Source organism: Euleptes europaea, chromosome 3, assembly GCF_029931775.1.
Source record: "Euleptes europaea isolate rEulEur1 chromosome 3, rEulEur1.hap1, whole genome shotgun sequence".
In the NCBI taxonomy this organism is placed as follows: Eukaryota; Metazoa; Chordata; class Lepidosauria; order Squamata; family Sphaerodactylidae; genus Euleptes; species Euleptes europaea.
In genome coordinates this window covers 108,770,500-108,794,719 of record NC_079314.1, presented here as the reverse complement: position 1 = coordinate 108,794,719, position 24,220 = coordinate 108,770,500, and the positions used below count along the sequence as shown (strand labels likewise).

The window sequence follows — 24,220 nt, the reverse complement described above, 5'->3', positions numbered from 1 at the left end:
ACCTTCTGGGGCAACAGAAAACAACTTGGCACCATCCTCTATATGACAGCCCTTCAAGTATTTGAAGATGATTATCATATCCCCTCTCAGTTTTCTCCTCTTCAGGCTAAACATACCCAGCTCCTTCAACCTTTCCTCATAGGACTTGGCCTCCAGACCCCTCACCATCTTTGTTGCCCTTCTCTGGACACATTCCAGCTTATCTACATCTTTCTTAAATTGCGGGGCCCAAAACTGAACACAGTACTCTAGGTGAGGTCTAACATCTTTAAGAAGTTATTGTTTTAAAAAGCACTCTAATAAATGCTCTCTGCTCTCACTTTTAAAATGATGTGTTGTTAACCTCTTTTCATCTGCCACAAACCCCTCGTCTTCCAGCACCTGACCACTTTCGTTTTGGATCGGAAAGAGGCCATGATAACGGTAGACGATGGGATAAGGAAGCTGAAACTCCTCGATGCCAAAGGCAAGGTGTGGACTCAAGATATGATCCTCCAAGTGGATGACAAAGCCGTCAGTCTGGTGGACTTAGAATCCAAGGTATGCAGGCCCTTGATACGCGGCTTCCTTATTTTTCCAAAGGGGAAGAGAAAAGTCATCATAGAGATTTTTGTTGTTGTTGTTAAATACCAGGGTTTCGTATAGTGTTTAGGGAACTGATTTACTCGGTATAATCCCCGCTGAGCTCCTCGAGCACCAGTGCGTGGAGGCTTTGGTGCAGTGACGTTAACTAGTAATTGATGGATTTCCTCTCTCCCCCCCTCTCTCCCAAATCTCCCTACAGAATGAACTGGAGAATTTCCCCCTGGGCACCATTCAGCACTGCCAAGCTGTGGTGAACTCCTGCGGCTACGATTCCATCCTCGCCTTGGTGTGTAAAGAGCCAGCCCAGAGCAAAGCAGATCTCCACCTTTTCCAGTGTGACGAGATTAAGGTAAGGCACAGACGGTAGCTCCAGCTCTTGGGACGTCACATGCTGGGGACTTCTTGGTTTTTGTTTTATACGAGAAGGTGAGAATTGCTGGATCCATCCACGTTCTGTGCAGGCTAACATGCTGGATTATACTCAGCTGCCTCTGGAAGTTTTGCAAGTGGGGACTTGGTGGGGAACACCTGCCTTTTTTCAGTCCCGTCAGTCAAGACCCGGCTGGCTGAAAAGAGTCAGACAGCACAATGTATTTGGTTATTCTCCATTTACCTTTAATGACTTCTCGCTGTTCATAGTGACCCCTTTTTGGCTGATCTGATCTCTGTGTCTTGCTATGGATCCATTACCTGTTTTTTTTTTTCTTGCTGCCTGCCTGAAAGCCGGGGTGGTTAGTGGTTAAAAGGGGTGGACTCTAATCTGGAGAACTGGGTTTGGTTCCTCACTCCTCCACATGAGCGGCAGACTCTAATCAGGAGAACCAGGTTTGATTCCCCACTCCTCTACGTGAGTGGTGGACTCTAATCTGGAGCACCAGGTTCGATTCCCCACTCCTCCACATGATGCCTGCTGGGTGACCTTGGACTAGTCACAGTTCTCTCTGAACTCTCTTGGCCCCACCTACCTCACAAGGTGTCTGTTGTGGGGAGGGGAAGGGAAAGCGATTGTAAGCCACTTTGAGTCTCCTTAAAAAAGGTAGGGAAAATCAGGGTATAAAAAACCAACTCTTCTTTTTCATTGTTCCAATAAATACATGATATTGTATGGATAGTTTTCTGTCATGGTTGGACCTCTAATAAAAATTGTTTTCCAACCAGGGACATTATATCCCAATTTCTTTCCCATCTGTGCCTACCTAGTGGATCCTATCTTCAACAAAAGGAAATAATGCTTTGAGGTAGAATACCTCTGTTTCTCTCAGTTTGTAGACTTGTTCTTAGAATTTAATAAGCCTCTTACTTGTTCTCTGTGTTTCACAGTTATGTAGTGATATAAGTACTAAAACCATATGGGAATGACATTGTTTTGTGAATTATCAAAGGGAATACATTGACTATCGTTTGTGACATCAAGAAATCATAGGATAGTTTTCAACCCAGGCCGCTGAATAGTTTGCAATTTTGAAATCAGAACCGTAAATAAAAGATGTTGCCAATGAAAAAGCATTTTGTTGGTTTCTTCTGTACTTGCAATATAGCAACAGTGAAGGGATGTATAATCCCATCATGCATTGCTGCAAGGTTCGGAAGAGCTAAACCTTGTGCCTTTGGGCTGTTCTATGGATCGGCAGCCTATGAAGCACAATTATCTGGGGCTGCTTTAAGTGTTAACGGGGAGTACCAAAAGAGGAAACACATTAATCAAGGTCACACAATTTTATTTTATACTTGCAGGGGAATGAATAAAGGGGAACTTGGAAATCTCCCTGAAAGGGTGATATATGTGCTCCCAACTCATGGGCAACTTACAGCACGTTCCTGAGCTCTAAAGGCGAAAACCCTTAGGAGGCCAGGAAGGCGCTGCACTGGCATCCGGGGCCCCCGCGCCGGCATCCGGGCAACTCATGCCGGCTTTAGTGGCCCGAACGCCGGCGGGAAGGCCCGGACGTCAGTTGCCGGCTGCTGCCGGAGCAGCACCACCCTGGGATGCTGACGGGGCCTTCTGCCGGCATTCCCAGGGCGTTCTGGCGCCGGGCTGGGGGAGGAGCTGCCATTAGACGGCTTCCTAAGCACTGTCGGGCTGGGAACGCCCCCTTTTTTGGCCAGAAAATCAGCATAGGCCTTCCGCTCAGGAATGCACTGTTAGAGTTCTACCCATAAGTGCAAGCTGCGAATTGCATTGTTAAGTTTCCCCTCTTATTAATCTCCTTTTAGAGCCTCTCTGAGGCTAAGAAAAGGTGACTAGCCCAAGATCACTCAAGGGAATTTCATTGCCAAGGGGTGATCTCCAGTCCTAGTCTAATGCTCTAACCACTATACCGCACTGGCCAAGAAGTGATCTCCGGTCCTAGTCTAATGCTCTAACCACTATACCACACTGGCTTGCTTCTTCTTTTTATTAATCTATATAGATCCACTTGTTACACACAAATCATAGACTTGGAAGGGACCACCATGATCATCTAGTCCAACCCCCTGGACAATGCAGGAAATTCACAACCACCTCCCCCCCACACCTCCAGAGACCCCCACCCCACACCCAGAAGATGGCCAAAAAAACAACAACCCAGGATCCCTGGCCTGAAACATTTGCAACTCTGTTGATGAATGGTGGTTTTGGTAAAGACCATCCCAGCTCCATGATTCTGATTTTTTCATTCCTGCAGTGATTTGATTAATGGAGAGGAATACAATTACTGACTGTAAGCCAACCTGGTTTGTTTGAATCATAAAGCAGTTGAACGTCCAGAAGGCACAGCAGGTGCCCTTCTCCCCAAAATGTTACATTTACAGATAAAACCGATGAAGCAATCTCAACAAACAGCTTTCCCCTTCCTAGCTTCCCCTTCGAACTAGTTCACACTTCGCAGCAACGCAGCTGTTGGGTTTGCGGTGTGTTTGCACACTTTTTTTTTTACCTCACCGAGTGAGGCCCGGCATGACTGGAAGGCACATATCTAAATATATTGAGCGGGTATAGGCCAGGGAGCCGTAGCTAGTCATATTTTGTGTGGTGCACATCTGTCATTTGTCGCTGAGTCCCTAAGAGATGCGTCTCCCTTTTGCATTTCCATGTGTTCACTCCGAGGAAAAAAACACCCAGCGGAAAATAATCTGGGAATTGACCCTTCCTGCTTGAAAAGTTGGAGCTGCACCCATGTGCAGTTCATTTCCTGTGAGCAGGAGGATGTCTCGCCTACTCGGGCAAATGAAATTGCTCAGCTGGGGCACTGCCTTTAAGATCACCATGTGGGCGACTGTGCTAGGCTACCCCGTCACGAGGAATCAATTTGAGGATCATAAAAAGTGACATTCTGTTTTCCCCTCAGTAAGATGCTCCTTATTACGAAGGGAGAAAGCTGATTTCGGAGAGCTGGGATTGCTACTCTGATTGGTTCTTGGTTTATTTCCCTCGTGCTGGGTGCAAGAAATGTGACTTAAAATGTGTGTGAAAATTTGATTAATGCTGGCAGTCCTTGATGAGGTTTACAGAAGTCCAAAAACTCAGGTACACCAGCAAATGCTGACAGAAACCTGAATGTGCTTTGTCAGCATTTACTGATGAATGGTCCCCAAAGTGCAGCCATAAATATGGATTTCCCCATTTGGGGGACTGATGACTGGTAAACTTTCCCAGGCTCAGCTCAAAGATAATTCCTAGGGTTGCCAGTCTCTGTCTTTCTGGCCACCGATCTGAACAGTGTGTGTGTGTAAAGTGCCGTCAAGTCGCAACCGACTTATGGAGACCCCTTTTGGGGGTTTTCGTGGCAAGAGACTAACAGAGGTGGTTTGCCAGTGCCTTCCTCTGCACAGCAACCCTGGACTTCCTTGGTGGTCTCCCATCCAAATGCTAACCAGGGCTGACCCTGCTTAGCTTCTGGGATCTGACGAGATCAGGCTAGCCTGGGCCATCCAGGTCAGGGCTCTGAACAGTAGCAGGAGAAAAATAAAATTAAAAAATGGCTGTCAGGCCTATGAAATAATGTCACTTCTGGGGAAAAAACCAGAAGGGATGTCAGTCCTCTCTAGGAATCTCTGGAAACCATGGTGTTCCCTCCCCCTTCAGTCTCCCACTGGTTGCCAGGTTGGCCCTTGTCATTCCTGAAGGGCAGCTGGATTAGACTTTTGAAGCAAAATATAGCAGAAGTCCAGTAACACCTTAAAGTAACTCCCTGAACTACATTTATTCCAGCACAAGTTTTCGCGATTCAAAGTGCACTTCTTCAGATGCATCTGTTTTGTGTTTTATTCAATTCAAAGTTATGATTGATATTGGAGGAACTTGGGTGGGGGGGAGTTGACTTTTTCCCAAGACTTGTTAATAATAGTTTCCCAATTGTTAATAATAGTTGGGCCCTTCCCCAGTCCCTTCAGTAGTGAAGAAGGAGGGAAGTTTCTCTGTCTTCCCTGCACTTGATGGGCCTATTGTAGGAACAGAGGCTGAGAAGTAGGTCGGGGAACCCATTACTGAGCTCTGGGGCCAAAAGTGCTCAGGAGGTACATAAGTGGCCGCACCGGAACCCGGGCCGCTTGCACCATCGAGAGAAGCAGGGACGCTGGCGTTGGGGCGCTCACGCTGGCCTCCCTGCGCTGTCCCGGCAACGTGGCCCTGGGACCCCGGCTCGGCCTCCCGACAGCACAAATCCCTGCGCTGTCATCCTGGGGGGCGTTCCAGGGGGCAGAGCTGCCAGGAGGCAGCTTCCTGACCCCTTTCAGGACCCATTCCAACAACAGCATGGCTGTGCCAGGCTTTTCCTGGTGCAGCCTCGCTGTTTTCAATGGAGAAAAATTTTAGAAGGCTTTTTTAAGCCTTTTGGTGGCCGGGGAACTGCTTTGGAGGTGCCGTGGTAGTGCCGCAGCCACTCTGTCCCTGGCCGCTGAAAGGCTCAGGAATAAGCTGTCAGTCTCCTTCTCTTCCCCCGTCCCCCACCCCAGTGGTTTGTGTATGCTTACAGTAGCATTCAAGTCACCAGGGAAACAGGGAAATGCAGAGTTTGGAGGGGTTGGAGAGAAGGGAGAAGCTCTCCCCTGACTCAGATTAGAAGCAAAGAAGTTAAGATGGTATCAGGGCTTTTTCAGTAGTGGCACCTTGTTTATAGAATGCCCTTCCCCTTTAGTCTTACCTAGCACCTACGTTGCTTTTTTTTGGGTGCCAGGCCAAAATGCTTCAAGTCACCAATTAGGGGATTGATCTTGTAACACCATTTTAATAATTAGCTTTTACTCTGAAAACTATTATTTTAAGCTTCTCAGCGGTCTAAATTTTCATTCTGTGGCTGGGTTTTAAAATTCTGGATTTTAATAACGAACGTTGCATGTTTAGTAGTTTATTTTGTAAGCCGCCTCAGGCAGGTTCCCTGGAGAGGCAGCATAATATTCTTTCTAAATAAATAACACTCCCTCCATACTGAAAGCAACCCCCTATGGTTGATATTTTGAGCTTTGCAAGTTTGGTAGCTTTGGCCATGTTACTATTCAACAGTAAATGTTGACGAATTCATTTAGGCACCGGCCAACTTTTACCAGTATAACTCTAAATTTTTGAACATTCACGAAATTGTCTGGCATTATATCGGCATCATGATTTGGCCACTCACTCTCTTTTTTTAAGTCTTAGCAAATTAATTCACTGAGAGTTCACTTCCTCTTCCAGTTATCACAGCCTTGCTATTACATCCTCTTTATATACACCACACTGTCCAGTCAGTTGCAAAGAAGAAGCAGTTGGATCGGTTCCAGTGCTGGTAATAGGAAAAGTCTGATTGACCCATAAGGCTGCCAAAATCTCTTTCTCTAGAACAGGGAAAAGGAGGCCAAGAATCTGTCAGAGCGACAGTATATTAGGAGATCATAATCTGAGTGTCAACTTCCTCACCCTGCTTGTGAGCAATTTTGTTAATATAAATGTGTACTTTTCGTTTCACTGTGACTCTAAAAAACAGCCTTCTTGGATCAGATCCAGGGTTCTTCTGGTTCCCCGGTATTCTGTTTCCAACAGCTGCCAACAATGGCCAGGCAGATGTCTTCAGGCCCTCATCAGCAACATCTACAATTCAGGGGCTTTTTAGAAAGTAGATTCCTTTGAAATGTGGTGGTGGAAGAGTGTTAAGGATACCGCGGACTGTCAAAAGGACAAATCAGTGGGTTATAGATCAAGTCAAGTCTGAACTGACCCTAGAAGTGAAAATGACTAAACTGCTATCGTACTTTGGTCACATTATGGGAAGACAAGAGTCACTGGAAAAGACAATCATGCTAAAAGAAGAAGAGTTGGTTTTTATATGCCGACTTTCTCTACCACTTAAGGGAGACTCAAACTGGCTTGCAATCACCTTCCCTTCCCCTCCTCACAACAGACACCCTGTGAGGTAGGTGAGGCTGAGAGAGCTCTAACAGAGCTGTAACCTGCCCAAGGTTACCCAGCTGGCTTCGTGTGTAGGAGTGGGGAAACAAAACCAGTTCACCAGATTAGCCTCCACCGCTCATGTGGAGGAGTGGGGAATCAAACCCGGTTCTCCAGATCAGAGTCCACTGCTCCAAACCACCGCTCTTAACCACTACACCACTCTGGCTCTGCTAGGAAAAGTTGAAGGCAGCAGGAAAAGAGGAAGACCCAACAAGAGATGGATTGACTCTATAAAGGAAGCCATAGCCTTCAGTTTGCAAGATCTGAGCAAGGCTGTTAAGGATATGACATTTTGGAGGACATTGATTCATAAGGTCACCATGAGTCAGAAGCAACTTGACGGCACTTCACACACACACACCTCTGGATGTTCCCTTTAGCTATCATTGACAATAGCAGCTGGTAGGCTTGTGTGCCATGAATTTGCCTGCTTTTTTAGAAAGCCAGCTAAGCAGTGTGGTGTGGTGTTAAGGTGCTGGAGTAGGATCTGGGAAATCCATGTTCAAATCCCCATCCTGCAATGGAAATTTGTTAGGTGACCTTGGGCCAGTCACACTCTCTCAGCCTCAACTGTGGCGAGTATTTGGATGGGGGACCTCCAAGGAATACCAGAGGCGTGACATGGAGGCAGGCAATGGCAAACCACCTCTGACCGTCTCTTGCCTTGAAAACGCTAGGGGGTCGCCATAAGTCAGCTGTGACTTGACGGCAAGCAAAAAGGAAAAGCTCCTATGCCTCTTATGGAAGTGACAGAAGAATGTAAAAGGAAACTTTAAAATATCACTTCTCGTCTGTATGGACATCCCTTGATAACTCACAGCTTGAACACATGAAATGAGTCTGATTATTTTTTTTTAAGGGGGTGGGCTGAGGAAGGTAAGCCATGGCAGCCGTTTTGTGGCTGCACCCACCACCCTGTGCCGGAATTCCAAAGGCGTCCACAGGCTCAAAAACATTGACGACCCCTGCTTTAGATCATATCCCCAAATCCTACACTGTGGACAGGTGGTTCCTGAGCAGCAAAACTGATACGAAACCATTCTCCGAAGGAGGAAGATCTGGAATACATTGATATCGACTGCTGACGAGGGAAGACTAGAAATTCACAAGCGTCAGAATCTTGCTTCAGCATCTTTCTTTAATTGAACAGCAAAGAACGATGCTTTTTGAAAAGGCTTGAGTAAGAAGCAACCTTTGGAACGGGGACTCTCTTTTCTTTTTTGCCTGACTGTGAAAGTCTTGGCTGAGAATTTGATAGTTTTGGCTTCCAGGGAAGTGTGAAGAACATTGACTAACATTGGCAGGTTTTCTTCGCCGCTTTTCAGAGCAGCTGTTTTATATTTGCTTGGAAGCAGAGGATTTGGCATGTTCAGAATACCCTTTTTCTTTTTTTGCCGAGGTGCCAGTAACCCTGCCTGAACAGCATTTGATTTCTTGCTGTCCAGCATCCACAAATATTCTTTACTCCATTTCTAACGATCCTTTTGAGGTGATTACTGTGTAAGCGGCTTTGGAGCACTGAGCAACACGCCTGTCGTATTGACATAATAAGTAACAAAGTTGGTGGGCAAGTTTTGTAGAATAGTATTTAATTTTTGGAAATCTAAATAGAAATGAAAAGTTGCAGATGGGATCGATTGTTTAAATTTATATTGTAGACCAGTTTTTAACCTTTTTAAAGAGAGTAATATTTTGTATAGTGTTTTAACCAAAATGTATTGTTTTATACTGCCAGTTTGGGTAGGGCAATGTAGCTGCAAACATTTTACGTTTGGTCTAAGGACCGTAATAATAAATCTTTAAAAAGGTAAAGGTCCCCTGTGCAAGCACCGGGTCATTCCTGACCCATGGGGTGACGTCACATCCTGACGTTTCCAAGGCAGACTTTGTTTGCGGGGTGGTTTGCCAGTGCCTTCCCCAGTCATCTTCCCTTTACGTCCAGCAAGCTGGGTCCTCATTTCACCGACCTCGGAAGGATGGAAGGCTGTGTCAACCTTGAGCCGGCTACCTGAAACCGACTTCCGTCGGGATCGAACTCAGGTCTTGAGCAGAGCTTTTGACTTCAGTACTGCAGCTTAACACTCTGCGCCACGGGGCCTCTAATAAATCTTTACACCAGAGCATAAGAATATAAGAAAGGCCATGCTGGATCAGACCAAGGTCCATCAAGTTCAGCAGTCTGTTCACACAGTGGCCAACCAGGTGCCTCTAGGAAGCCCACAAGCAAGAGCTTTGTGACATAGAGCACAATTTGGATCATGAGATGTTGGAGTAGGTAGTAGGTGTGGATGGAGTCATTCTTAGGGCACAGGTGGGTAGGCTTTTTCCAGCCCGAATGCCACATATGTGCCTCTACTGGCTCTGAAGAGTTCTGAATTGGATGACATCACCAGAAACCTGGAAGAACCAGCCCCCCAATTCATAATTCTCAAAAGCGGACTGGGCCAGGTGTGGCTCCTACTCTTCTGCTCTTAATAGCTCTTAATGGCCTTTGAGCTGTACAACCATTTGCGGGGCACATTATCCCAGTAGTTGTTGCTGATGGCCGCCAGGCCAGCGATCCCGACAAACTGTTCAATTAGCTTTATTGGTGCTGTCAAGTCACAGGCGACTTATGGTGACCCCTTGTGGGGTTTTCAAGGCTAGAGATGTTCAGAGGGGGTTTGCCATCGCCTGCCTCTGTGTAACAACCCTGGACTTCTTTGGTGATTCCCATCCAAGTACTAACTGAGGAAGACCCTGCTTAGCTTCTGATATCTAATGAGAATGGGCTTGCCTGGGCTATCCAGGTCAGGGCTCAGAATCTTTAGGACAGGTGAAAAGTTCTCATGGGCCGAAGGTGGCTCTTGGGCCATAATTTGCCAACGTCTTCCTGAGCACCTCAACCAGCAGCTAATTTTCTTAGGTGTTCCACCTTAAGAAATGAGTAGGAGATGGTAAGCAAAGGCACCGTGTTTCTCCCCCCACACACACACACACAAATCTCCCTGGCTGGCCTTGGACCGCTCTCAGCCTATCCTACATCACAGAGTCATGAGGGTGACATGCACAGATGCACAGCCCTGAACTTCTTGCAGGAAGGGTGGCTGGGGAAGAAGCACAGAAGAGCCTGCTGGTTAGTTAGCAGCAGTTGAATGTAAGACCTGGCTGAGTTTTTCTCCTTCTTGCAGGTAGTTAAGATCAGGGGTGTGAGCTGATCTTGTCCTTTGGTTCTTAACCTGGAGGGACATAGCCTAGAGCTGGGTGGAAGGTATGGCTCAGAGAGAGAGAGAGAGACCTACTCTTTACTTAGAAGTCTTCCCCCCTACACCTACAACTCGCTGTTGAATTATTATTTTTTATTGACAGCCACTTTGGGTCCTCATTTGGGAGAGAAGTGGGAGATAAATGAATACTTGTGTTTTAATTTTCCCTATTTATGTAAGCAACAAGATTACCTTTCCTTGCACAACTGCTGGTTTTATTTGTATGTTGATACAGTTGGCGACCCCTTAGTCAGTTAGCGAAGTTATCTTTAACTGAGCAGGAGCCCCATGCATAAGTTCCTGAAGGTGTTTCTGATTTATTTATTTTTTTGGTCTATTTCATTCTTCTGCTCAGGCTAACTTTATCCATGAAGATATTGAAAGTGCGATCAGCGACAGCAAAGGGGCGAAACCAAAGAGGAGACTCGAGACACTCAGGTAAAACTTGAGTCTTGGGTTCACGAACGATGTGTAGAAATGTTACGAACCCAGAACGGTGTCTGAGCCAAAGTGCCCTCTTCCACTGGCACCCATAAATTTCTGTCTTGGCCCCTGATCTCTTTCATATTGGCTTCTAGCTCCTTTAAAACAAAAAAAATTTGTATCTGTCAGTGTTTCCAGGCTCTCCTTTTTTCACATCTTAGTGAAACTGTATCTTTGCTGTTCATAGGGTTTTGCATGTGTGGCGGGAGAATGTTCTGCTGTTAAAATTTTTATAGGAAAACAGATGCATTATTTTATTTCATTTTAATAGTGTGTTTTGGTATGTAATTAGAGATGCATGGTGGTATGAGGTTTCTAGTGCTGTTTGGGGTTTGAAAATGCATCTTATTTTGTTTGCAAGTAAGGCTGCTCTTCTGGTACCATGTTTGTAATTTATTTACGAGGCACCTTGCCATGTACTCCGAATGTGCTTCCAACAGAGTGGAAGATGACAGACGTCTGAAGCTTCAGCATACAAGGCGTTGTTGTTCTTGGTTTTTCCTTGCTAATAAATCATTGGAGGGAAGGGAAAGGCTTTTCTTTGGTCCAGTTTTGGCTTGTTTTGTCTGCTTCCTAGGATGATTTCCAAGGCCGACAGCAGTATCCCACCGCCCCCCAAGGCGCCGGCTCCCGTTCCCCCAGGTACTGTCACACAGGTGGACGTCCGAAGCCGGGTAGCGGCCTGGTCTGCTTGGGCGGCGGAACAAGGAGATTGTGAGTGTTGCTGCAACTTTGTGGTACCTTTCACACCTCATGACAATGCTGTGTGGTAGGCCTGTCAAATCCATGGCCACAGACTGGGCAGGGCCTACCAGCCGCATAGAATCATAGAATTGTTTTTTTTTAAACTAATATAAACATTTAATCTTACAATAAAAGGAAAAGGGGAAAAACCACAGATATAACATTACAAAAATAATCAAAACTAATGATACAAATCATTAAAAAAAACTTAAACAGTGCTACTAATATAACTAAAATACCCGTGGCGCTTAATCAAGTAATACTCTTATTTATCTATGATTATTACATGATTATTACATCACTACCTCTCTACAACTTACACATTGGAGTGCTTTTTCCATCCTTGAAATTGTTAAATTCCAGCGAGCGTTCAGTTCTTCTGTATTTTTATCGTTATTATAATACATCAATTTATTTAAAGCATAGGTTTCTTTAACCTTGTCGAGCCAACTTTTTAAGTCAGGGAATTTATTGCTTTTCCAATCTGTTGCAAAATTTATTCTAGCAGCTGTTAACATATGGAGAAACATGACTAAAAAAAAGAATCATAGAATCGTAGAGTGGGAAGGGGCCATATAGGCCATCTAGTCCAACCTCCTGCTCAATGCAGGAGCAGCCTAGAGCATCCCTGACAAGTGTTTGTTCAGCCTCTTCTTAAAGACCGCTAGTGAGAGGGAACTCACCACTTCCCTAGGTAGCTGATTCCACTGCCGAACAACTCTCACTGTAAAAAAGTTTTTTCCTAATATCCAGCTGGTACCTTTCCACCCTCAATTTAAACCCATTATTGAGAGTCCTATCCTCTGCTGCCAACAGGAACAGCTCCCTGCCCTCCTCTAAGTGACAGCCTTTCAGATACTTAAAGAGAGCAATCATGTCTCCACTCATCCTCCTCTTCTGCAGACTGAACATTCCCAGCTCCCTCTGCCTTTCCTCGTAGGGCTTAGTCTCCAGGCCCCTGATCATCCCTGTCACTCTCCTCTGCATCTTCTCCATTCTGTCCACATCCTTTTTTGGGGGGTCTATTTCATTGCCTCCAGAACTGCACACGGTACTCCAGGTGTGGCCTGACCAATGCGGTGTACAGCAGGACTATGACATCTTGCGATATGGATGCATCTTGCAGCCTGTCTAATCTGTGATAAAGCTCTTAGTGAGAGATGGAGAAACAAGCTAAATTCTACTTTGTGTGTAAATATGCCAAACTGAGCAAGTGTGCATTTTTTTGTTTCCCTTAATTTGTTTTCTGTAATTTGTTCAGCTGGCAAGAGAAGAGGATAGGGGGACATGAAGCCCTACACCCCCAACCAATAGGGAATCATCTCATTCAGTCATACTTCCCTATCTTTTGAGATTTCAGGAGGTATTGCTTCACACATTTGCAGTACACAGTACAATAAATATTTCAATACAGCAAACACAGATCTCAATATATGCCTAATTGGACTCTGCAGGCATGTAAATAGTTACTTCTGTGGTTATCAGTGATGTTTATAATTACTTTCAGGTGACTGGGCAGCAAATTATTTGTAAATGGGAGCAAAATTGGTTCTTTCCCTTTCTTTCAAGCTGCCAATGTGTAGCATTTGACCTTTGGGCATTGGAGGTGGGCTTATCAACCTTCATGGAGTTTTCAAGGATGTTTGCTATTCAAAACAGATTCTCGTATGTTCAAGATTGAGAAGGCAAGACTCACTGGGAAGACAATAATGCTAGGAAAAGTTGAAGGGAGCAGGAAAAGAGGGAGGTAGTTGTGAATTTCCTGCATTGTGCAGGGGGTTGGGCTAGATGACCCTGGTGGTCCCTTCCAACTGTGTGATTCTATGATTCTAGGGAGACCCAACATGAGATGGATTGACTCAATCAAGGAAGCCACGGCCCTCATTTTGCAAGATGTGAGCGAGGCTGTTAACAATAGAATGATTTGGAGGACACTAAGTCAGAAGCGACTTGATAGCACTTAGCACACACACGTTCAAGATCTCTATTATCTTGAGGAAGGTTGGCTACAGAATTGTTATCCAATCTAAGCGTTTTTTTCTATATCTCTATAGTAGTTTTAATCTTCTTTGAAGATGGCAGATGGAGTGGAACTTGGTGATAATACTTTAATACATTCTTTCAACCCATTGTGTTTGGCAGAGGAAAAGTGGAAGGGTTATTCCTTCTACTTGTGGTATTGTGGTTCCACAATATTGTGGTTCCACTTGTGGTACAAGGTGGTGGTTGAATATATTGTCGAAGGCTTTCACGGTCAGAGTTCATTGGTTCTTGTAGGTTATCCGGGCTGTGTAACCGTGGTCTTGGAATTTTCTTTCCTGACGTTTCGCCAGCAACTGTGGCAGGCATCTTCAGAGTAGTAACACTGAAGGACAGTGTCTCTCAGTGTCAAGGGTGTAGGAAGAGTAATATATAGTCAGAAAGGGGTTGGGTTTGAGCTGAGTATTGTCCTGCAAAAGTATTGTCCTGTAAGTATCAAGATAATGTGCTAATGAGGGTATGGTATGTTAATATGGAACCATTGTATCCTGAAGTGATCTGTTAATGTGTGTAATCCAAAGCTAATCTGTATGACTATTGTTGAATGTTGTCTTTGTCTGGAGGTTTTTCAGGGCAGGAAGCCAAGCCTTATTCATTCTTAAACTCTCCTCTTTTCTGTTAAAGTTGTGCTGATGTTTATGAATTTCAATGGCTTCTCTGTGCAATCTGACAAAATAGTTGGTAGAATTGTCCAGTCTTTCAGTGTCTTGGAATAAGACCCTGTGTCCTGTTTGTGTCAGTCCATGTTCAGCCACTGCTGATTTCTCAGGTTGGCCAAGTCTGCAGTATCTTTCATGTTCTTTTATCCTTGTTTGTATGCTGCGTTTTGTGGTCCCGATGTAAACTTCTCCACAGCTGCAAGGTATACGATATACTCCTGCAGAGGTGAGGGGGTCACTGATAGGATGGAGAAACTTTTGAAAAAACATAACCTTCAAACAGTGTTTAAACCCACCAAGAAAATACAACAAATGCTACGATCAGCAAAAGGCAAAAGAGACCCCCTCACCTCTGCAGGAGTATATCGTATACCTTGCAGCTGTGGAGAAGTTTACATCGGGACCACAAAACGCAGCATACAAACAAGGATAAAAGAACATGAAAGATACTGCAGACTTGGCCAACCTGAGAAATCAGCAGTGGCTGAACATGGACTGACACAAACAGGACACAGGGTCTTATTCCAAGACACTGAAAGACTGGACAGTTCTACCAACTATTTTGTCAGATTGCACAGAGAAGCCATTGAAATTCATAAACATCAGCACAACTTTAACAGAAAAGAGGAGAGTTTAAGAATGAATAAGGCTTGGCTTCCTGCCCTGAAAAACCTCCAGACAAAGACAACATTCAACAATAGCCATACAGATTAGCTTTGGATTACACACATTAACAGATCACTTCAGGATACAATGGTTCCATATTAACATACCATACCCTCATTAGCACATTATCTTGATACTTACAGGACAATACTTTTGCAGGACAATACTCAGCTCAAACCCAACCCCTTTCTGACTATATATTACTCTTCCTACACCCTTGACACTGAGAGACACTGTCCTTCAGTGTTACTACTCTGAAGATGCCTGCCACAGTTGCTGGCGAAACGTCAGGAAAGAAAATTCCAAGACCACGGTTACACAGCCCGGATAACCTACAAGAACCAATGGTGGTTGAATGTTTATAATCCTTCTGCATTCCCGCAGAGGTTCACTTAGCTTTCCCCCCTGCCTCTTAGATGAAAAACCGAGACAGTTCCACGAACACGAAGAAACCGCTGAAATGATGACAGCCAGAATCGACAGAGATGTTGTGAGTAGAAGCCGAGCTGTGTTTGAATAATGCGTTGCTCGAGCCTGGTTTGGTTTTGAGTGGTTGTTTCTCTAAGGTGAGGGATTGCCTGTCCAGCAGACCTGAAAAGTGGCCGCGAATTCACAGATACCAAACACTCCTGCAGTTGTACTCTCCAAGGGCCGCTTTACATTTTAGATTGCAATAGCGATTTGTTCGTTGCCGTTTGTTTAAAATATTGATTTGCTGCTTCTCCAACGATATGCGAAGCCACTTTGAAGAACTCAGTTGAAAGAAGAAATAGCAAAGCAGCAGGGAGAACTCTTGCACAGAGAGCAAGCAAGAAAAGCTTAAGCTCAGCATATAAAGAGGGCGTAAAGCTCAGCCAAAACAAAATTCACTAGCAAAATGGCACCTAAAACCCGATAGAAGAAGCATCATACAAAATGTTAGGGGGGAAGACGTCCTGCAGGTGGGGTGCCATCACAGAGAAGGCCATGCAGATGGCTGCCACCCACTTAATTTCCAAAGATGGAGGCACATGGACCAGGCCTCTAATCTAGGTCTTGATTAACAGGTTGTTTTATACAGGCACAGGTGTTCATTTGTCTTGGTCCCAGACCTTTGGGGGCAGGCGTCCCCAACATTTTTGAGCCTGAGGGCACCTTTGTAATTCTGCTACACTGTGGTGGATGCAGCCACAGATTGGCTGCCACAAAATGGCTGCCACAGGAGGTGGAGCCAGCCACAAAATGACTGCCCCAGCTTCCCTTCAGTCACACAGTGAAGATCCTTGTGCTGTGTTGGCAGCTGCTGCCAAAGAAACCTGTGAAACCAAAGAAACAATATTCACCTTTCTCACTGAGACTGACTACAGATTACACAGTGTAAATCAACACAATCGGTAGGATGAGACTGCTGATAAACCACGTATCGGACTAGGATTACAGAAATCTGAAACAAATCATGAAGTATTATACATTATACGCTAAACAACGCAGGGAATGCTATCACATAAGTAGAAAACAATGCAGTGAAAACATAACACATACAGCAAACAGATAATGCATACCATACACAGTCCTGTATAGTCCACAGTCCTGTTAACGTTATGAAAGCACCTTCCTGAACCCTCCTATTATAATATAGCTCTGTTACCTGTCCATCTCATGGTGTTGGTAGAAAAGAGTTGAGACTGGGGGTCTGTACGGATGCCTCGGTTCAAGGCTAGTTATGGTAAAAACAAGCATCCCGTAACCACCGCGTAGGTACAAACTTGAAATCTTCCTTCAACCATACCATAAAATCTTGATGTATCTTAGGCCCTTCTTTGCCTGTGATGCTGAGCAATAAAAAAATACCTGAACTCAAGTGGTTCAAACAACTTCTTGTACCCCAGAATGTAAGAACCCTGAATGCCCAGAATTAATAACTTGAGAACTTAGTAATAAGGCATTTGAAGGTGAAGCTTGCTGGGGAGGGGTGTTAGCTCTTGGTAGCACCACGGACAGCATTATCTTCAACCTGATTTTTGTGCGGGAGAACGAGCGTGCCGAAGTCATGCTCGGTTGCTTCCAGTTTTTTACTAATCTCCAATTTTTTTATAGAGTAAGAGCTTTTTAATGATGATTACTTTGAAAAACAGAATAAAATTTAGACTCGAGCTCTATGGAAATGCCAGCCTTGACTCATTTTAGCGTGTGTAATTTCACTGTGTGATGGTTACACTCGTCTCTTGGACGTTTTTTAATTTTATTTGAATGACTAACTCTGCTTCAGTTCGGGTGCTGACCCTGACATTTCTATACTTGTGTATGCATATATGTATATATGTGTGTGTGTGTGTGTTTTGTGCCGTAGCAAATCCTAAACCACATCTTGGACGATATCGAATACTTTGTCACTAAACTTCAAAAAGCTGCCGAAGCGTTTGCTGAGCTTTCAAAGAGGAAGAAAACCAAGAAGAATAAAAAGAAAGGTCCTGGCGGTAAGTAGCAGTTGCCTTTGTTCCCTGGAGTGGCTTTCTTACAGACACTTTGATCCTTAGCTGCTGTGGTTCTTCCATTCTTCTGAAGTACTACATTCATTGTCATCTACTTGGGCCCTGGTTCACGCCAGTTCAGCAGGCTTCCCTTTTCAAGTACAGGAGAGGCTGTAGCTCAGAGGGAGAGCATCTGCCTGGTGTGCAGAAGGTCCCAGGTTCAATTCTCAGTGTTTCCAGTTGAAGGATCAAGTAATAGATGATGTATGTGACCCCCCCTAACTGTGATCCTGAAGAGCTGCTGCCAGTCTGAGTAGACAGTGGTGATCTTGATGGGCCAATGGTCTGATTCAGTAGAGGGCAGTTTCATGCGTTCATGTCGTCAAGTATCATTTTAGTGTTACGTTTATGTTTTCCAAGGAGCTCAGAGCATCGTTTCAGGCCGTAACTAGATGTTATGTGTGGCTGCCACCAAAACCAGCAGCTTCCCCTCTCTTCTTTAGGACACAAGAACATAAGAAAGGCCATGCTGGATCAGACCAAGGCCCATCAAGTCCAGCAGTCTGTTCACACAGTGGCCAAACAGGTGCCTCTAGGAAGCCCACAATCAAGACAACTGCAGCAGCATTGTCCTGCCTGTGTTCCAAAGTACCGGATATAATATGCATGCTCAAAGAAAGACAAAGAAAGAGACGGGGGAGAGAGGGGGAGAAAGGAGAAAGAGTGACAGAAAAAGAGGAAAAGAAGAAGAGAGAAAAGCCTTCCCCCCCACACACTCACACAGCCCCACGCAACCGGGCCCCAGCCTCCACGCCCTCCCACCCCTCCACCCCAAGTCCACAAAAGGCCCTCCAAGCCCGACAGGCACTCGCCCGGATGTTCTGCCGCCGGGAGCCACCAGCCTCTTCCCCCCCCTCACCGCTTGACAGGGGCTTACAGTGTGCTGAATGCCGCGACTGTAGGGGGCAGCCTTGGGGGAAGATTCCCTCCCCCTCCCCTTCCTCTTGCTGACCAACAGTCGCCGAGAGGAGGTCTAAAGGGCGCCGCGGCCAGGAACACCCTCGGGGAGGGCCGCGCTGTGCTGCGCCTCCGCGGCTGGGCCCTGGAGCTCCCGAGGGCCACTGAAAATGTCCTCAGGGGCCACATACGGCCCCCTGGCCGGACGTTCCCTATCCCTGATGTAGTGGTTAAGAGCAGTGGACTCTAATCTGGAGAACTGGGTTTGATTCCCCACACATCCACCTGAGTGGCGGACTGTGGAGGGGGGGGCTCGCATATTTGAATGCTTTCCAGTGTTCCAATCCCTGCAAATACAACCTCCATGCCACCCCCAAGTTTTCAAACATGGGTTTCTGAAGTGGTACCATCTATTCTGCCATCTCATTTTCTTCACTGTGTAGACCTAGCCCTTGTGATTCATGTGGCCATTGTTTTGAACATGGGTAAGACGTTCCTCAAATTTATGTTGTTTCATTTGCCAGAGGGTGTCTTAACTCTACGTGCAAAGCCTCCAGCTCCGGATGAATTTGTTGACTGTTTGCAAAAATTTAAACATGGCTTCAACCTTCTGGTAAGTGGCTATAAAACAAAACTCTCAGAGACAATATTCCTTGTGCTGGATAGCTCATTTCTACCTGCAGTGGAAAGTCCCATTGAATGGCCTTTGAAAGACTGGCTTTTCTTTCCTTTTGTTAAACTCCGAGCTGGATCTGGTAGAAATCCAGCAGATGAGGGGGGTGATTTTCACCAATACCTTCCCCTCTGGTGGCAATCCTCCAACTACCCCCTTATGCAGTTCTTGGGCATCCCTGCCCCCAAGAGAAGCATGGCTGCAGAACAAGGTGGGAGGAAATCCCTTCCATCATCAGAGATTTTGCATGAGATCCAACCCAACCATCTCCCTCCTCTGGACTGCAACTGCAGTATGGCTTGCTTTCAGATTTCAGATCAATTGTCAGAATTAAGAGCCCACTTCTCCCAAGTGCTTCTGTCATCTGAGAGCCAGCGTGGTGTATTGGTTAAGAGCAGCAGATTCTAATCTGATGAACTGAGTTTGATTCCCTGCTCCTCCGCATGAGCGGCGAAATCTAATCTGGTGAACCAGGTTTGTTTCCCCACTCCTCCATGTAAGGAGTGACCTTGGGCTAGTCACAGTTCTGTCCGAACTCTTTCAACCCTACGTCCCTTAAAAGGTGCCTGTTGTGGGGAGAGGAAGGGGAGGCAATTGTAAACCACTTTGAGAATCCTTATGGTAGAGAAAAGCAGGGTATAAAAACCAACTCTTCTTCTGGGGAACAAACCTGGGAAATGACTAGCCCAGGCTATCCAATAAGTTCATGGCTTGGTGAAGGTTTGATTTCCCAGTCTCTACAGAGCCAGGTTCACTACTATCCATGTGTTCATAACAGGTTTCAAGAGGACTGCACTGGCTCAGCTATAAATCTTTTTTTCAAGATCAACGTAGCTTGCTGACTTGGAACAAATCTCCAAATCACATTTCAATGGCTCAAAAATGTGTCTCATGCTTCCCGCTCCTGTCCTCTCCTTCCTTCCCCTCTTACATGGCAATTTCATCCTCCTTTCTGACGGTTGTTCTTGCAGGCCAGCGCCACAGGGTTAGGAGCTGAGGAACCCCGGGGCTCCTTGATTCCAAGGGATATGAGGAGCTAACCTCAGAGTCAGCTCAGTGAGTCAACAACATGGGCGCCAACATGACACCTGTTGGCCAGCTTGTGGTGGCGACTGGCCTTTCACTGGCTTACCATCTTGACGGTCAGCTGGGAGGCAATCCTGACTCAGAGGCAGGGGAATGAGGGGATGAGTCACAGCTGTGCTGTGGGAGTGGTGACCGTGTCCCACAAGAGCTGCTGAAGTCTCATGGGAGTTCCAGAGGGGTGGCGCTATTGAGGGCGTTGGGATGAGGATGGGCCAGGCCCTTCGCGAGGCAGGGGGAAAGCAGCTGAGGAGGATGCACCATGTCTTGTTCCTCAGGCTGCAGGGAGCAGGGTCAGGGGAGAGGAGGAGAGGCCTGTGGGGAGGCGTACATGATAGGTTTGCAAACCATGATTTAGAAGTTAGTGTGGACCATTACCATCCAATTTGGGAATCATGGGCCAGATATGATCAGTGCGATCCAGAAACTAAGGAGGCAATTGACTGCCTGGGTTCTTAATTAGCCACCTACTAGAAGCAACCCATGGACCACATCCCTGAGCTCCTATTGACTGCCCTAAGTACCATTTTTTCCTCACATTCTCTCTCTCTCTCTCTTTTTTTCTTCTCTCTTGTAGGCTAAATTAAAATCCCACATCCAGAATCCCAGCGCTCCAGAACTGATTCATTTTCTGTTTACTCCGTTAAATATGGTGAGATATTTTATGGATCTATAATACCACATCAGGAAGGGGCAGTTTTTGCACTCCCCAATCTGATCAATCAGGAAGTTCACTGACAGCAGTGAGGGGGGTAACACCATGTATTCAGTCAGGAGGAATGGCACTGTGCACCCCAACTATTATTTATTTTATTTAAAATATTTATATCCCACCTTTCCACCCAAATGGGGCCCCAAGGTGGCGAACATCAAGCATTAAAACATGAAGAGCAATTTATTTCGCCCAGCATCTCGCCTGTCCGATTCCAAAGGCTCCGCTCATTCAAAAGCAGACTAAGATTACTGAGTATCCCTTGTAAGATTTAAAGATTAATGCTAGATAATGCAGACTGATGTATTTCCACTCATAGATGATGGTCCTGTTTTAGGCACGGAGCATTGACTGTGTTGTATGTGTTGTTGGTTTTTGTTTTCTTTGGGAAATTTAATTTAAAAAAAAAAGATTACTGAGTAGCCATTTGATGCCTTAGAGCAGTGGTTCTCAACCTTTTTCTGACCGTGGCCCCCTTCTGACCTTGTTTCCTTCCTGTGGCCCCCCTGTCCTACCGGTAGAAAGGTAGCGATTTAAATGTTTTATTTGTAAATAGCCAAGGAACAAAGAAGCATAAACAGCTACACAAAATGCACACATGCAGTTCTTATTGGGAAACTGAAATTTACAAAAAAATACCCCACAAAAAGGGAATACAACACACTAATAAACAACAGTGTTCGCATACTAGGGAGAACAAAGCCTCTACCACCGTTGCACAAGATTATAGTGATACAAAAATCCACATTTGCAAACGATGCATAGAAGTGCAATGAAGAAAGTCATGTGTTAGGATTTCATGTGTTTCTGTTTTCTTCACTTCTCACTTCCCTCTGTGGCCCCTAGTCTCATGCCATGCCCCCCCATGTATGCAGTATTCACCTGTGGCCCCCTTGGAATATACTACCTCCCCGGGGGCCATATGGCCCCAGGTTGAGAACCACTCCATTAGAGGATCTGTCAATGCTAGATGAAAAATCAGCGTTCAATACTATCAAACTCAAAATTTTAGACCAAGAACAACAAAAAATATGTCCATTTACTCCATCAACATGCTCCCCTCTTAAGTTAGGTTTATAAGTTAAATATGGGCAATTACAGCAGTACTTTGATACACTTGAAGAACCCCTTCAACGCAGTGGCGTAGCGTGGGTTGTCAGCACCCGGGGCAAGGCAAGTAATTTGCGCCCCCTAACCCGTGGATTTTAGCACTCGAGTCTCTTCCACTAGATTAGTTAAAGAAACCCTTACCCCCTAAGCACATGTATTGTTTGTGCTGATGTAATTAAAGTAAAATGACTGAACCTGGGGCCTTCGGTATACCAAGCAGCTGTGGGACTTGCAAATACCTCTGTACTTAATAATTTGTGTTTAAGAGGTGTTTGGAAGATGCAATACAAACCTTATGCCTGCTTGTCTTTGGGCCATACTCCTCCTGTGTTGTTTAGGTGGAAAGCAGCCACTGGCTTCCTTTTGGGACTTCATGTACCCCCCCCCATTCATTTTCATATGCCCAAAACATATATTTACTGTTTACTGATATGATGCTTGCTATACACCTCTGTGCACATCCTGGCCACAGGAGGCAAAGATGTATAGTAAATTGGCCCATGCTGCAAAACTAAATTAACTGTATACAATTCAAATTCACCAATTAGTAATAAGTGGAAGATGAGTTTGAAAAAGAAAAGTCCAGGAGGCAATTCTCACTAAGCATCAAATTCTAATCCACAAGTGGTTTCTCTAACAATGTGTGTGTGTGTGTGTAAAGTGCCGTCAAGTCGCAGCCGACTTATGGCAACCCAGAGGCCACTTACCGGCATCATCTTCGCCCCGAACCGCATTGAGGCGGGTGGCGCCGGCTCCCACCACCCGGGACCGAGGCGGAGACCAACGGCCGAGGCCTGGAGGAGTGCGGCGGCCTCGCGTGCCCAGGAACCTGTTGCAGGCGGCGCTCCCGGGCCGGTGGGACGGCCCTCGCGGGACCGGCGCCTCTCTCAGGGCCCAGCGCCGCCCCGCGCCCTTCAGCTTTGTCTCGCCTTCGCCCCCCACCCCTCCTTCCCCGCCGCCTCTGCTCGCCACAAACAAGACGGCCGCCGCCCTCCAGCCTCCTCTGAAACTCCCCCCCCCCTTCCGCTGGCCCGGCAGGGAGGAGCTGCTGAGTCCCACCCCCAAGGTGGGCTGGGCCGGGTGAGGCCGACGCTGTGGGCTCCGCCGTGCGGCCCTGCCTCAGCGGCGAGGGGGAGGGAGATTAATGCCTGAGGCGGCCCTGCCGTGAGTTGGGGAGCGGGGCCGCGGCTTTCCCGCCCCCTGGAGGCCTGCTGAGAGTTTGAAAATGTTATACAAAAAACACCGCTTTGAAAGGGTTTTTTGGATACCGCGGCTTATGAATGGTTGGAAGACGTCTTCACTGCAGTGAGAGAGAGTGAGTGAGTGAGCCAGGCAGGGGCAGAGAGCTGCGAGTGCGCCCCCCCAGATGTTGCGCCCGGTGCGGCCGGCCCCCCCTGCACCCCCCACGCTACGCCACTGCTTCAACGGAGGGCATTTATGCTCGCCTGGCTTAATGCCCTTCCTTCGGAGGCTTGAGTCAACACGGTACGCTACACCATATAATCATAAATTGTCATCTGCATGACGGCCCTGTAAGAAAACAATTCTACCCTTGATTGATAAAATTAGGTCTAGGCAAGAATCCTCTGTATGCTGGTTTTTATTGAATGATTCTATTCCTGAAGTCACTTTAAAGGTGGCGGAGTTTGTGGTGGCAGTTGTCAAAACTAGGACCAAAGTTTAATCTGTATTTAAACTGAAAATGAATGGACAGAGAATTCTGTGCACTGCTAATTTTATGCTTCTGGGTATATGCCAATAAAGGTGGATTGGATTGGATTGGATTGGATTGGAGTATCCATTCGAACTGGATACAAATTCAAAAAGCATGCACTTTCAGATGCATAACAAGCATGACTGGTCTTGCTTTGTCCTTTGGAAGAAAGCAGTTGGGAAAGGGTTGGTTTCCTTCGGTGCCTGTGTGTATTTTTGACAACATACCTATCCCGCTTCTGAATTGTATTCCCAAAACAGCACTCTCAGACTTGCTTAACAAGACAATAAAAACTGTTCAACAGCCATTTCTGCGATTAAAATAACATTTATCAGCAAGCCCCATCAAACCACAGCAAGAAATGACAACACAACATTCCCCCCCCCCCACAAGGAACCCACAAACCAATAATGGCCTATTGCCAGAGTTCTGGGGAAATAAAATTGTCCTCATCTCACCATTGTCAAGGGACAAAAACACATGGTCCCTTAACCCACTTTATTCCCCGTTTCAGCCAGGATCAAATTGACCCTGACAGGGGGGAAAACTGTATGCATTACCTTGAAAAGCAGGGACGAAACTGTGTGCAAATCCATCCATGTAAACAGAAAGTGCAAGAGATGTGCACAGTTCCTGTTTAGCTTGCAACATCCCCGCCCCCGGTGATTGGTTGTTTCCCGAGGCAGGGAAGAC

General features: G+C 46.0%; 1 protein-coding gene across 3 annotated transcripts in view; it reads left to right on the top strand.

Annotated features, from left to right (window-relative positions):
* The window catches only part of EPS8 (epidermal growth factor receptor pathway substrate 8), an 81,234-nt gene that overhangs the window by 22,528 nt on the left and 34,486 nt on the right, over nucleotides 1-24,220 (top strand). For 2 of the 3 annotated variants that reach the window (XM_056846225.1, XM_056846223.1), the window contains exons 4-11: nucleotides 379-540; nucleotides 785-934; nucleotides 10,592-10,674; nucleotides 11,297-11,433; nucleotides 15,245-15,318; nucleotides 17,158-17,284; nucleotides 18,760-18,848; nucleotides 20,569-20,643. In XM_056846225.1, the coding sequence (XP_056702203.1) occupies nucleotides 379-540; nucleotides 785-934; nucleotides 10,592-10,674; nucleotides 11,297-11,433; nucleotides 15,245-15,318; nucleotides 17,158-17,284; nucleotides 18,760-18,848; nucleotides 20,569-20,643 (897 nt within the window). The remainder of the gene's footprint in view (nucleotides 1-378; nucleotides 541-784; nucleotides 935-10,591; nucleotides 10,675-11,296; nucleotides 11,434-15,244; nucleotides 15,319-17,157; nucleotides 17,285-18,759; nucleotides 18,849-20,568; nucleotides 20,644-24,220) is intronic. The other variant, XM_056846224.1, reaches the window with a different exon arrangement.